The 13,950-nt window shown below is 38.1% G+C and overlaps 1 protein-coding gene across 2 annotated transcripts in view; it reads right to left on the bottom strand.

Annotated features, from left to right (window-relative positions):
- rbm20 (RNA binding motif protein 20) overlaps positions 1 to 12,425 on the bottom strand; it is a 69,775-nt gene extending 57,350 nt beyond the window's left edge. The window contains exons 1-3 of one of the 2 annotated variants that reach the window (XM_088075686.1): positions 12,288 to 12,425; positions 10,143 to 10,268; positions 9,092 to 9,160 (exon numbers count right to left, since the gene is read on the bottom strand). In XM_088075686.1, the coding sequence (XP_087931812.1) occupies positions 9,092 to 9,138 (47 nt within the window). In that variant the 5' untranslated portion in view covers positions 9,139 to 9,160; positions 10,143 to 10,268; positions 12,288 to 12,425. Of the gene's footprint in view, positions 1 to 3,322; positions 3,445 to 9,091; positions 9,161 to 10,142; positions 10,269 to 12,287 lie in introns of those variants that run through there. The other variant, XM_042485903.2, reaches the window with a different exon arrangement.
- Positions 12,426 to 13,950: the final 1,525 nt, after the last annotated feature.

Here is a 13,950-nt window from a genome sequence, read left to right on the forward strand (position 1 = left end):
TTGAACGTCGGAGCAGCAATATAACATTTGGTACTTTCAGGTTGTGCCCTGAAATGTAGCCGCGGCACGAGAAAAAGCTCAACCCCATAAACACAAAGTGTGACCCCCAATAAAGCAAAATAAATGACAGAAAAGCACAACTGAGAGGGATTTACCTTTCCTGTGGCATTTTCACACGTCAATGTGCTAAATGAAGAGCTGCAGGGACTGTGGTACAAGGTACAATTTGTTTAGACAACTTTCCCCTCTGTGACATGCTGCCAGAGTGATATAGAGCCAGCAGGTGGGACAGGGCGGTAAGATGAGGAAAGTGAAATAGGAAAAACAGGGAAGGGATGAGTGCTAATGTGAAAATGATGAGACAATACCTAATCTCTTTGCCTGCAAATCATCACAGAGTACTCATCACCAAACCAAAAGAAAACAAGACTATAACTCTTGTCACTCAGATCTTTCAGTCCCATCATTATTCATCGTACCATTTGTCGCTGACTGGTTTTTAGATCTTGCTTTCACGGGAGCAACATTTTAAGGCCAGTGGATTGACTTGTGACAACACAACTATGTATGTTTGTGCTTTTTGTCTGGTATCAACCGCAGACATCACACAGTGTTTCATGCTCGGTCCCAGAAAGCCAGCAAAGCTTTTATACAGACATGCTCAAGCAACGGCCAATGCATCATTCTATATGAAAGATACATAGATTGCCTTTTTTAAGATCATTTCAGTTTAATAAGTCACATTTGGGTTTTATTTTTTAACCTGGCTTTATATAACCTGCATTTTCACCTGGGTAATTCGGCATTTGAAAAAGGATTGAAAAGTTAATTTAAATTTATTTTTTTTTTTAAAACGCAATGTTAAGTGTGTATTCTAACTATTATAAAAGCGTGCTTTTTTTCACAAACCTCTTGAGGTTGCATAAATATAGATAATGACACTGTTTGTATAATTACACTGAAACAAATAAAGACTTAAAGAAAAGATAATTTATGCATTTCTTTATGCATTGTTACAACCTTCAGTTCATTTTGTTTTTGATTTTTTGTTAGTTTTCTATAATTGCCTTTTTCTACCTCCAGCACTCGTTCCTTTGATTGTCCAAGTTTGGCGATCTGTCTTTGATTATCAGAGACGAAGTGTGTCACCCATTTTCAAAAGTTTTGGGGGAGTTTTGTTTGAAAGTGCGGGATGGGCCAGGAACCGTTGTTAAAGTGAGCTTAATATTTGGCATGTACAATTTTTTACATAGTAAGATCATTAACTTTTGTGCTTTGTTTACATTAAGCCTTGCTACAATTGTAATCTTTTAATTCTGGAATTTGAGATTATCCAATCTGATTAATGACTAATATGTATTGGCAAAATCTTCATGCAAATATGAAATTTGTGATATTGGTTTATATAAATAAAACTAACTTGATTTTATTTAACTATATTGGTAGAATTCTTCAGTATTTGCAAACAAAAGCTAATCAATTAAATTGAGTGTTGCTGTATTAATTGCGGTGTATGCAATAGTGGAACAGCACAATGTGGAATGGAAACAGACAGCATCTGCTATTATAAAACCATTAACATTTAACCTGTGTGTATAATTCTACGGAGTTCTGTGTTAACAGACCATTTCACAAAAATATATCTGACTGGATAACACAAAATTGTAGAAAACCCAGCTGGATATCACGTGCGGCAGGACATCCTTAATTAGTTGATGATCTAAAATAAGCAGCAGACTGAAAAACCATGTATGGGCCGCTGTATACTTTTACTTTGTAGCTTAGCAAGTAATCTAGTTAAATGTTGCCATAACATCACATTCACATAATATACACACTCACAATCTGCTCTTATTCATCATTACTCCTGGTTCCATGACAAATATCTGGCTGCTAAATCCAATTCCAGTAGTATCTGCGTCCACCATAGTGACTATACCACGCAGTAAGGCTTTAAGGGACTAAACTGCCTTAAATGCTGACAATGTGATATTCAATCTTTGAGGCAAAAACATGCTTGTCCCCATCACTGTATGCTAATGTGGATGACAACTTTTTTTCTTTTTCAAAAAGAGCTATTCAGTCCTGACTTAATGCACAAAGCTGCACAGCACATTTTTTTCATGGATTGCGGATGAGCTGCGAGAACGTCAGCCAGTGCTGAGATACCGCTTCACAGCAAAGCTGACAGACTGAATTTAGGACCTTGACATGTTTTCACAGCAAAGAGGCCTGACTTAAATGACTTCAACAGATGCATTTTTGTTTTAGAGACATTACGTCGTAATTTACCAAGTTCAAATCAACACGTTTGAAATGTTCACCAAATTCTAAAAGTCTTAAAGACAAGATACGGTATGTTCTGCATAAATTTAGTGGTTTAATTTATGCAATAAGCAGTGTCAAACTTATCATGTATAATCATTTTAATTTAACTAACAAAAAGGTTTGTACTGATAATCACATTCTTTTATAGGGTTTCCTGTGTTTAACTAAGCTATAAAGATACATTTATGTACGTGTATTGAGAAAATATCATTTCTTCCCTTATAAGTAGATTTTAAGATAGATAAGATAGCAGCAAGCATTTAATTCAATTTAATACACAAACACTGTCAAATCCTTATGTTCAAAAAAATCTGTAAATGCAACATTTTTGTATTTATAGAGCTTTTAAAATATAGTCATGGGAATAACTTTTTATTTCTCTTAATTGACACATTTGTTACAATAGTGATAAAAAGGTGGGATAATATTCAAGTTTGCAAACTGCTGCAAATCTTATTTGTAAAGCGACGACCATGATTTATAGCCTATTTTGATATTTTCTGTTTGTTAAAACCTACTCACAATTTTCAAGTACTTCAACTTCTTAATTGTGCAACATCTGTTAGTTGCAAAGATTTAGTACACTTCGAGTATTTTAAGAAATCACTGCAATAATTGTCTCTCGCCTGAATGGAGGAGTACTCAAATCAGGTTTTGCTTATTCACAAACACCTGTACATTTAATTTATAACAAAATAAATTATAGTCCATAGAAAATGTATGTATACTTAGTTTTGAATTATAGTTTTATAGTCATATAATTCACACCAGACGCACAGCAGGAGATTTGTTGTGAGCGAACATTCCAGCACATACATAATTTATCTTCGAGAACTACTTCCCACCAGCACAGCTACTTTACAGTGTACTCATGAATGCCACCACCCAAATCCCTGTGGAACTAATGAATTTTTCATACAGCCATGTGAGCACCAGCCATGTGCTTATACTGTACACACCTTCTAAGTTTGCAGTGGTCGTAACTTTCTCTTACCTCTGCAAGAGTTCGCTGGTTGTCTCGGGGGGGTATCCACCACTTTGTCCTTTTCCCAGCATTTTTGTATGGCCTCTCTGGACACTCTCAGTGCTACTTGTCCGATTCCCAGCTTGCTGCATGGCAAAACAAACTCCCTAGCACCACCTGCAGCTTTAACCCCCTTAGCCTCCTAACCCCCCCCACCCCACCCCCCTCAAAAATAACTAGCTCAGTCCAAAGACAGCAAATCCTGATGAGTCAACCCTCTCCAGCCTGCTCTGTTTTTCTCTCCCCTTAGTGCATGGACAGATGACAGAAAGGCCAGCAGGAAGAACAGTGGCTGCTGAGAACTTCAGCAGGGGCTCTACCACACAGCTACTCCTGATCGACAGCAGCAAAGGCAGCAAAGCGCTCTTTAGCCCCTTCTCTCCAACTCTCTTTCCCTATACACTATGCAATGTAAACTTACAAGCTTTTCCCTTCATCTCTCAAGTGTCCAGAGATGGGGAAATCAGATCAGAGCCTCTTCAAAGAAAATCAGGAGCTTGACTGAGTGAAGTTTAAGAGGGAATAACAGAAGAGGTGGGCTCAGGGGACGGCAGAAGGGGGGTGAGTTGAAAGGGACCAACTGGGAGTCCCTGCCCGGGGCAGCTCCACGCGGCACAACAACAGGGACAAGAAAGTCCCTCCTGCCACAACTGATTATCACCTCTACAGTGTCACACAAACACACACCCACAGACGCACGCACCATCGCATAGTCTGGCCAATGAAGGGATGCACTGGGGATCTGGGAATGCAATCAGTCACTCAGTAGGTGTCGGGATCAATTTAGCTGCTGAATCATTGGAGGGGTCCGGTCTCCAGCCCCTGGAACAGCGTGTCAGATTATTCACATTTTGTAATGGTCTGGCAGTCTGCGGTTCCAGTCTGTGAGCCAAAAGGTGGGGCGTGTTTGGTAATAAATCACCATCAGGGGAAGAATAGTACTGAGTGAGAGCACATCAGCAATCATTGAAGAATACACCAAACCTCAAAAGGAAGAGACAGGGTCTAGCTTGGTGTTGCCAGGTTGGATTTTTAAATTATTTATTCATTGTTGGATAGGAAATCATCATTTGGCAGGGGGATTAATATTGTGACTGGAAACACAGACTGTGTCCAAAGGATCAGTCTGAGAATGTGAGCTGCCCTGTCTATTCCCAGAAACCAAAACACTGTCTCAAAAAAAAAAAAACATCTTTGAAACTAGATATTTGTTTTAAAAAGACAGTTTGGCTCAGGATTTTAAGCAATTTGACAGATGATTAACTTAAAAAGATAATTAATTGCAAGGAGTGATTGATTATATACATCTATTTTTTTTACAAAACACAAACACATTTGCCTACTTTGCTTTAACCAAGCAAAGTGGTGTAAAGCTGTTGAAAGTGTGAACCAAACACTGTGACAAGTGGCCTTAGATCACATAGCTCGAGTGTTCATGCGGTGTACTCGCGACATTTAGAAATATCCAAGGACTTTGTGAATCTACTTCATAAATGTTCTGTGATGAGAGAGGGAAAAAGAACTGAATTTCCTTTTTTTGAGGCCAAAACTTACTCACATTTAAGGGCAGGGCCACTTGAGGGACCAGCTGTTTACAAGGTGTTGCTACAGTCTTTAAGTCAGACCCCCCCCTCACTTTTCCATAGCTCCAACCTCTCGTCCAAATATGATCACTTCTGGCACCAAAATTCCAGGATGGAAATGGCCGAAATGCTGAACTCCAGCAGTCCACAAACCAGTGGGTGATGTCACGGTAGCTACGTCCATTATTTCTAGTCTATGCTCCACACCAGGGTTGAAAATCAGCACCAGCCACCAGCCAAATGTTGGTTAAATGTGCAAAAAACCATGGCAATCTCTTGAGTGGCTGGTAGATTATGGATCCACCTGCCACAGCAGCACAAAAAAGTTTATTTCCAACCCTGCTCCAAACACAGGATTGGTGCATATGTTACAGCTATCTTACAGCTAACATCTGTTAATACATTTGCAGACTGGGGTGAATAAACGGCACAAACGGTCCAGCAGTCAAATCTGAGCACATATGATAAGACAAAAAGTTTTGTATTCTGTCTGAATACAAGTTTACAGACTATCTCAAATCTAAGTGCTGCGTATTTCAGAGTAGGGTCTTCTACGGAGGAACATGTTAAATCAGCTCAAAGCTCGTCCAAGTGCAATCAAAAGCATGCTGCCTCTCTCCCAGCAGTGCACAAGGACCTGAATTTAAAGGGCGCTTTCCTAATCAACCAAGAGTGGAGGCATTCTCTCCATCCTCACAGTGTCTGCTTCAATGATGAACAGCAAAATTCAAAACATCTGACAGATTCCTTACTGACAACCACCAGGAAACTCTCGCTACGCATTGCGTGTTTGCAAGCACGCGCATATATTCATGTGACAACTCTACATAACAATCCCCCAACTTATTTTTGGCTCTGTGAGAAAGCAGATACCACTGTAGCAATGCATGAAGTGGTTTCTATAATGGTGGACTTCTGGATGAGTCAGTGTTGAGCATGGCAGTAACAGTAACAGAAGTGAATTACAATTAAACTGTTTCATTTCCTGCAATCTTTCAAAACCGTCAAATTCCACATCCACAATAAAAGAGTTAGCTCCCCAAATTTTCTGAAAGGGCGCCTCTTAGTTAACCAGTTCCCTTCTTTACATCACCGTCTTCTTTGAAATGAAAAATATGTAGCTGCAGCAATTTCGGGAATGGAAAGCTTGTGCCTACATACACACATAAGACATTTCTGCCACTAATCCAACCTTCAAAAATGATCACAGTGACACTCCTGTGAAAGAACGTGTCTGAATGAGTCCTTCCGTGTTTCTGTCTATGTGCCGCCAATGTAAAAACAGTCTAGTTCTAATAATTATGGTATTTGTAGTCAATCTGAATATCAGTAAAGCCTTCTTACTACTCTAAAAGTGAGCTGTCAAACTGCATTTCCCACAATTCACCAACGCTGCCTCACCGGGTAACATTAGTGTAGTCGTGTGAGCTGAGAACATGTTGAGAAGTGATCCGTCAAATTCAGTGTGGCCAGCTGTGGTTGATAAGCCGAGTGATGAAACGTCATTTTGATGATTGAGAGTGGCAGCAAGAGGCCTTGAAAAGAACAAACCGACGACAACGTGTGCCAGTCTCAGCTTCACACTGCTCAGAGCCAGGTCTGACAGATACAGATCTACCTGAAGTTAAGCGTGCAAACAAGTGGCTGTTCTTTAACGCTCTTGCACTTAAATCATGACAGAAAATATTTATTACTCAGTAATTATTAATTAATTGTTATCTGTAATTTTTTTTTCTTGCTTAAACCTAACCACATAATAACAACAGAATTGTCAAGTTTCAACACATCATGTTATCATACTACATATCATATAGCGTGCAGAAACCTACAATGCCATTTGGTTGCTATCATATCTTGGTGCATATGTAACTTTTGTTATTTTGTGTTTTCAGTTGACATACTTAACTCTAGAAGTTACTGAAAAAATAATCTTTTGAAGAAATCAAATTTTTAAACGATTTATGTCCATGCAAGAAAATACTTGCGTCTGCTACAAAACACCCAACCATCCTCTCTGTCACTGCTGACACATACTAAAAATAGGAATGTACAGCCCTACTAGCAAGAGCTGCGGGTTTTATATGACGGGAGATGATGGCTCTGTTGTCTGCAAATACATGATCAAATTTAAATAAATGAAATATTGTATATGTCTTTATGAAAAAAAAAAAAAATTTTATATATATTTTGGCAAGTAATCATGGCAGACTTCAGAGGGCTGTACTTTGTATGTGTGTCTGTGCTGCAGCTTACAATGTGTCACCAAACTGGTATGCGTGGATTCGAAAGCTGCACAGTATATCTTACCATGCATGCAGTCATTATCAGAAAATTAAGAGGTATTTAGAGTGTTTCTAGTTTTACGGGGATAAAGGGAACAGGGAAATGGTTTGTCCTCTGTGCTAATCTCTCTGGATGAAAAATGTAATGGTATCACAATCTCTCTGTATCAGTATCACCATTATATTTTGTGACACAATAATTCAGTGCAACAAAGACAACCATAACAATCCATACCATTTGCCAAATGCCAAAGTAAGACTGTGTTAAGTAAGAGCAACTCCCTTTCCAGGCGATCAGTTTTCCAGAAAATGCTGCGGGTGCAGCTGAGAATGCCACTCTGGAGCGGAGCATTCCCATGAAGACGGGAATGTTTATTTTGCAGCGGATTTAAGCTGACATGTGTGAAGCCATTAAGCAGGCTTAGTCTGTTAATTAAAGCCATTCTAATATTCTACCTTTAGCCTCATTAGACTGAGACCTCTATGTTGAGAACTGAGCGGGCAACAGTATGTGACAAGCCGAAGCTCGCAAATTCATTCACGAACACATGTGACACACTTACATACACACTGAAGGTCAAATGTGGTTATGGTCATTGCATGAGAAGACGGTATCGATTTCAGCAAGCTGCTTTTATTGTGTGCACACTTGAACAGGCACACCAGCTAGCACCAGTGACAAACACTAACTTACACTGGTTTTTATCTGGTTTTGGGTTGACGCTCTTTAAAATAATTGTATTTGTTTAAATTATTCTTTTTTTTGTCAAACAGAAGAATCATTACAGTAGATTTAAAAGGCTGTCCCTACGATCGGATGAGGGCTGGGCAATAGGTCAAAATTATATTAATATCATGAAATGAGACATATTGCTATACAGTATTAGATTTTGGATATCATATCGTTTGTTTGAGGTATTTGGTCGAACATTTTGTGATATTTGATTTTCTCTGTATCTCCCTAGATCGGATCATTCAAGAGGCATGTTAATAGCAGGTGTAAACAGACTCTAAAATTCACCTTTAATCCCATGCCGAGAATATTCTGAGGTTTCTTGCTATGTCATTAAAGAGCGTACAGATATCACTGCAGATTTTTATGTCCTGAGGCTGCTTTAAGCTTCGCTTCTCTCATATCATGGTTGAATTACACACTACTGTCTGATCCAAGCAAATGCATATACCTACAGCCAGAAAGACACAGAGACAAACCCACAGTCTCTTAATCTAAATCACCACAAAAAAATCCTTGTCATCTGCAGTATAGAACTTGGTGCCCTTGTGGCTAACCCAGACTTCAGAGAAGTTATGACCAGCTATCAGCATTTGGCCAAGGATCCAGAGAACATATGACCTCATAAAACCAGCTTAAAAAAGGCATGAGGCACATGCAATCACTGACAACAACAGCCTGTAAATTCCTCTGACAGCAGTTGCATTTTTTTATTGTTGAACTAAAATTACACAATGACACACAGCCGTGCCACCCCATGCAGAATCTCTATTACTAATCATGCTACTAGCTTTACAGAGCACGTACAGCAAAAAAAAAAAACCCATTTAAAACAGCCGAAAATAGAAGCGAGTTTATAAACAGTTAACGTTTTATAGACCTAAGTGACACTAACACCAGCAAAGGAACCTGCATAAGATCCTGTCTAAGTCCCAAACTCGAGAAGCTTTAAAGAGCTGAGATTAGGAAAGAGTTTGTTAACACGTTCACATTTTATAGACTTGAACGGCCCCTACACTAACATGTAAATAACTAAGTGGCAAGTCTTGTAAAAAAGATTGAACAGATTCTTGGAAGTAAATTGAGAGTCTAGCTTCTATGTGGTACAAATTAAACTGTGAATTTACAACTTTACACTTACCTTAAAACTGCCATAGTGATCCTTTGATGTGCAAAAACGAGTGACATCAGCTTAGCCAAGTCGGAGTTCCTGTGAGGGACGAAAAGAGTGTCATAACATTATTCTGAGGTAGATACACAATTACCTCACTTAAATACGACTCAGTCAGACAAAGCATTGAATGAAGAAAGTAGCTCTGTGTCGGGCTGCTTTCAGTTTCTTAATTATGTGACGTCTATAAAATCACTAAAGTGGAACCCTGGCTGTAAGCATTACCATTAACACAATGTCAACCATCCCATAACTCAGAGATCTGGTCTTTATAAAAGAACTTTCACAAAGATCGCAGTATTTCAGAAGACTTTAATAAATATTAAATTAAATATTCTCCAGCTTGAACTGTGGCAACATAACTGTAGGCTTCTCTGAAATTTTCAACTTTCAGGGTTACAGAATTAAAAGGTACTCTGAGGCAAGGGAAATAGAAACTCAGATTTTACAACGCATTCCCAAACTGTGAAAATGTCTCTGGGTTGTTATGGCACGACTTCTACATGTTAACTTCTATTTATAAACCAAAAGAGGGAATATGTTAGAATATTAAATGAGCGGTGTGTAAGATTTATTGGCAGAATAAAAACCGAATGAAATGAACCCGATGATTTTTAGCAGCTAAAAACAATGAATAAAGCAGTTTCATGTTAAAAAACTGTTTTTCTGATGCTGTTTGGCTTGTTGTGGGTGGCTGCTAACTATGATGGCTAACGGGAAAATGCAAATGGCCCTTTCTAGAACTAGTATTTGGTATGTCTATTCCAGGCAACATGCTATTTCAACATGGTGTACTCCATGAACAAGGACCCGCTCCAAATGTAGATATTAACAGCTCATTTTAAGTTAACAAAAGCCTGCTGATTCTTATTTTCGGGTGATTACACATTGTATAAAGCATATAAAGCACACCCTGGACCTTTAATCTACAGAATGAAAAACATAGATTATTCTAGTTCATTTAATTAATCAACGTATTCCCAGTTTACTTTTAGATTTTGAATTTGATGTTATGAAATACCTGGTATTGTATGGATCTTTCCTTGGAAATGTCCTGTGACGTTCAGGACACTCAGCCTTTTTTTAACTTCAAGTTGCATCATCAGAGAAGATCGAGGAACCTCACAGTCAGCAGCCATGACTGAATCTTTAAGAAGAGAAGCGAAAAAAACACCACAACAATGACTGCTTAGTATGAGACAATAATAATCTCAAAGACTAATACTAACAACATCTCTGTTGTTTATTTTGTCAAAGATGCCCTTGATTGACAATTCAGGTTAAATTACGTCATGAAAGTTAAAAACTCATGTAAATCACAGAACTGAGTATTACTACAACACTCATCTCCCGAGCATGTATCGCACTTTGCGTCAGGCCAGCAGCATGGGTCATGTAGTGAAATCAGGGGCCAGATCCGCTGATGACCTTTGGGTTCCACAGAGTCTGAGCCGGGGGCCCCCTGCAGCTCAACGACAGGCCAACAGGGGTTAATATCTGTCTGCCTGTCAGGCAGATTGGTGTCAGCTAAATAAACACTACTCTGAGAGGACCCCTGGAGTCAAAACTAATATTATTCTTTAATTAAAAACTATGTATTTTTATCCATTTGAAATACAGTATTTTCATATATATAATTGAATTTAAGCTTCATGACAAAATAGAGATAAATTAAATTAACCCCGGAAGGTCAAAAGTCAGGCTAAATACTTCACCTCTTTTGTTTTATTTAGCCAGGACTTATCGAGACAGTAACATTATTGCCAAGTATGGCTAATGAGCAAACCTAGCAGCTAGCATGATTTTGAATGGGTCATAAGACTAAATACTAAAAATAGACACTTACAGGCTGGTAAGGCTATCCTGGCTAACTAGCTAGCATTAACTCACTAGCTGGTACATTACTAGGATATCATAGGTTAGCACTTAGCTTCTTTTTACAGGGTTCCCACACCTTGTCATGGACAAAATTTCAAAACTTTTCCATTACTTTTCGAGGACCCCACATAGTTTTTCTTCTTGGCTCACTAGCCCAGTTTTCCTAAAACATAAAATTCAAACTCTGATCCAACATGTCAGCATCCCTCAACATGTGTTCAACGACGTCTGAAATTTGAAACAATCATTTCTGTTTCTACAATATGTGACTGTGATAAAAGGTGACATTTTAGCCATTTAAAAAACAACATGGCTTTTTTAAAAATTTGGGGAAAAATAGAAAAGAAAAAAATCTCCATTTAAAAAATAGTTTTCTATAAAAAAAATAGCCAAAATGTTTTAAAAAGGAGAAAGTTTTAAAAGAAAACATACATTCCACATCTTCAGGCCCGCTGGTTTGGAGGGTATGTTTTTTTCGAAATATTGGCAATAAAATAAATACTAAATACAGCTGTTTAAAGTTGCATGCCCCTCATCTAAAGCCAGCGGTCCTTCAGAAATGATTTGACATGCCTGGTGGGCCATCACAAACATCCCAACATAACCAAAACATTGTCACGTGTCGGTGCATATTGACTTGTGACATGTCACAAAAAGATAAAGTCATGTTAAACTGATATGATTCAATTTACAACAAATTTCCATTTTGCCAAAACTTCAAATGATTTTACTAGTTCCATGACTTTTCCAGGCCTGTAAAATGTTATTGTGAAATTCCATGACTTTTCCAGGTTTTCCATGACAGTGGGAACCCTGTATATATATATATACATAATTAGGATAATCATGAATGTAGCCAGTACTTATTCATATAGTTATATTATAGGCTGGTGTGGCGAAATATCAAACATAAAAGCCACCAGTACTGTGGACAGGTCATAAGACTAGCCTTGACTGTTGACTGGCTAACAAGCTAGCGTTAACTTATGAGCTAGCATATATTATTGGACAGTCATAGCCCTTTTTAAAACCGCACAGTTATATTATGGGTTAGTGTGGCTAACTAGCAAAACTAGCCTGCATCATTTTAGACGAGTCGTAAAACGAGCTAAACACTCACCTAAACAGTAACTATCGGGGTGAGTGTTTAGCTCATGTTGGTCTGACTAATTTAGCCATACCACCCCGGAACCGCTACTGACTGATATGGCTAACTTAGTCCGGCTAACTAGTTTAGCTTACTAGCTAGGATAAAATTAAACAGTCAGGTAGTGACCGTCCAGCTTACCTGGACAGCCGTATTTCAGGTGAGTGTGGTTAACAGAGGCAGCGTAATCTCGTCAAGTCATCTGTTAGTATCCCTCACACAGACCTGCCAACAACCACGACGCTGAAGTTAGCTTCTGATTTGTAGCCACTCATTCAGCAGTTCAGGGAGAGTTAGTAAGGACGGGCCATGTGCATCGTTAAATCAGCGAGTCTCGGCTTTGGGCAGCTCATACTCAGCAAGCCTCAGTATTTTTGGAACCCACTTTTACATTTGTAAAACCGTAATCTATTTATGAAAAATGCAGGAAAGGGAGATTTCATAGCAATTTTCACACGTAGACCACACTGAACCAGGTGCAGCTCAAAACCCACTATATTTAAACCGGTCAAATCTGCACTAGATTATCCCAGAGAGGCTAAAGATGATTAAAAACACGATTTCAGATTTGTAAAACTTTTATTGTATTTGTGAAAAATACAGGGAAATGCACTTTTTTTGCATTTTCAAAAATAAAGGTTTCACTATTTGAAGTTGAGACAAGGTGCAAAAAGCCGACGAATCGAAAGCTATCTTCAGCGTCGTTACCAACGTCTCTGTAATACATCCATGGTTGAACACAGCATGACTTTAGTGAAGGTCACCTGTCAGCTGGACTAACCTTTCCCTCCTCCGATCAAACTCTCTCAGACTCAAGTCAGCAAGCAAGCTGCAACAGTAAGAGGCCCTTCTATATAAAAAAATAAAATTAATTATCAATTGAAGTGTAGTTAATAAAATTCATTATGGCTGAATTCCATTCAGCTGCTTCAGTTTCAGGGCCCTGGTTTTGTTCATGCTGGCTCACTGCCACAGTCCAAGACCATAGACTGTATATAAAGATACATCTTTATATACAGTCTATGACTGAGATACATGAATAGCACAGAGACATCGTTAAAAAAGGTTAAAAAGAGCCTACGAGAACATAGCACCTTGTAAAAATGAACAAGTGAGTGACTGTAAGTAAGCGAGTGAGTGAGTGAGTGAGTGAGGGATTACCTCACCTACAGAGGACCTAGGTTAGTTCAATACCAGAATCTTGTTGTGAGTTTAATAGGTGGTGATAAAAAAAGACACACACCCTTTAATCAACTGAACTTTACATAACTTTTAGAAATGACCTCCTCAGCTGCACTCACAGGGAACAGAAATTTTAGTTATTTGAATGACACATCTCTCTTTTTTTGTTTTTTTTAACATAATGTTGCATTAGTGCATTTCCTAGGTTTTCATGTTTTGTTTTGGTATAATTATATGCACTGAAGCACAATAATAAATATAAATAAATAAATAAATAAATTATAATCTGCGTTTTCATGCTAAAGTAGCCTTTAATATGCCAACTCACCACTCAGTTTTTTAAAAATTATTTTTACCATATGTCTTATGTATGAGAAGATAATTAAGTCACGGTCAGGAGTCAATACCAATAATAATAATCATAATAATAATAAAACCAATTTTACAAAGTGCTTTACACATAAAATTGTAAAATCAAAATACACTGTTAGTGCTTGAATAACCATGCAAGCATGACCAATTGTCCATTGCAAGAACAATATATAATTAAAATCTGTAAATAAAAAACTAAGAAAAAAAACAATGGGTGAATTTTATCTGAAATAGAGTAGTGTACATTGTT

This window comes from Plectropomus leopardus, chromosome 3, assembly GCF_026936395.1.
Source record: "Plectropomus leopardus strain MGB_pleo_1.0 chromosome 3, ASM2693639v1, whole genome shotgun sequence".
NCBI classification, from domain to species: domain Eukaryota; kingdom Metazoa; phylum Chordata; class Actinopteri; order Perciformes; family Serranidae; genus Plectropomus; species Plectropomus leopardus.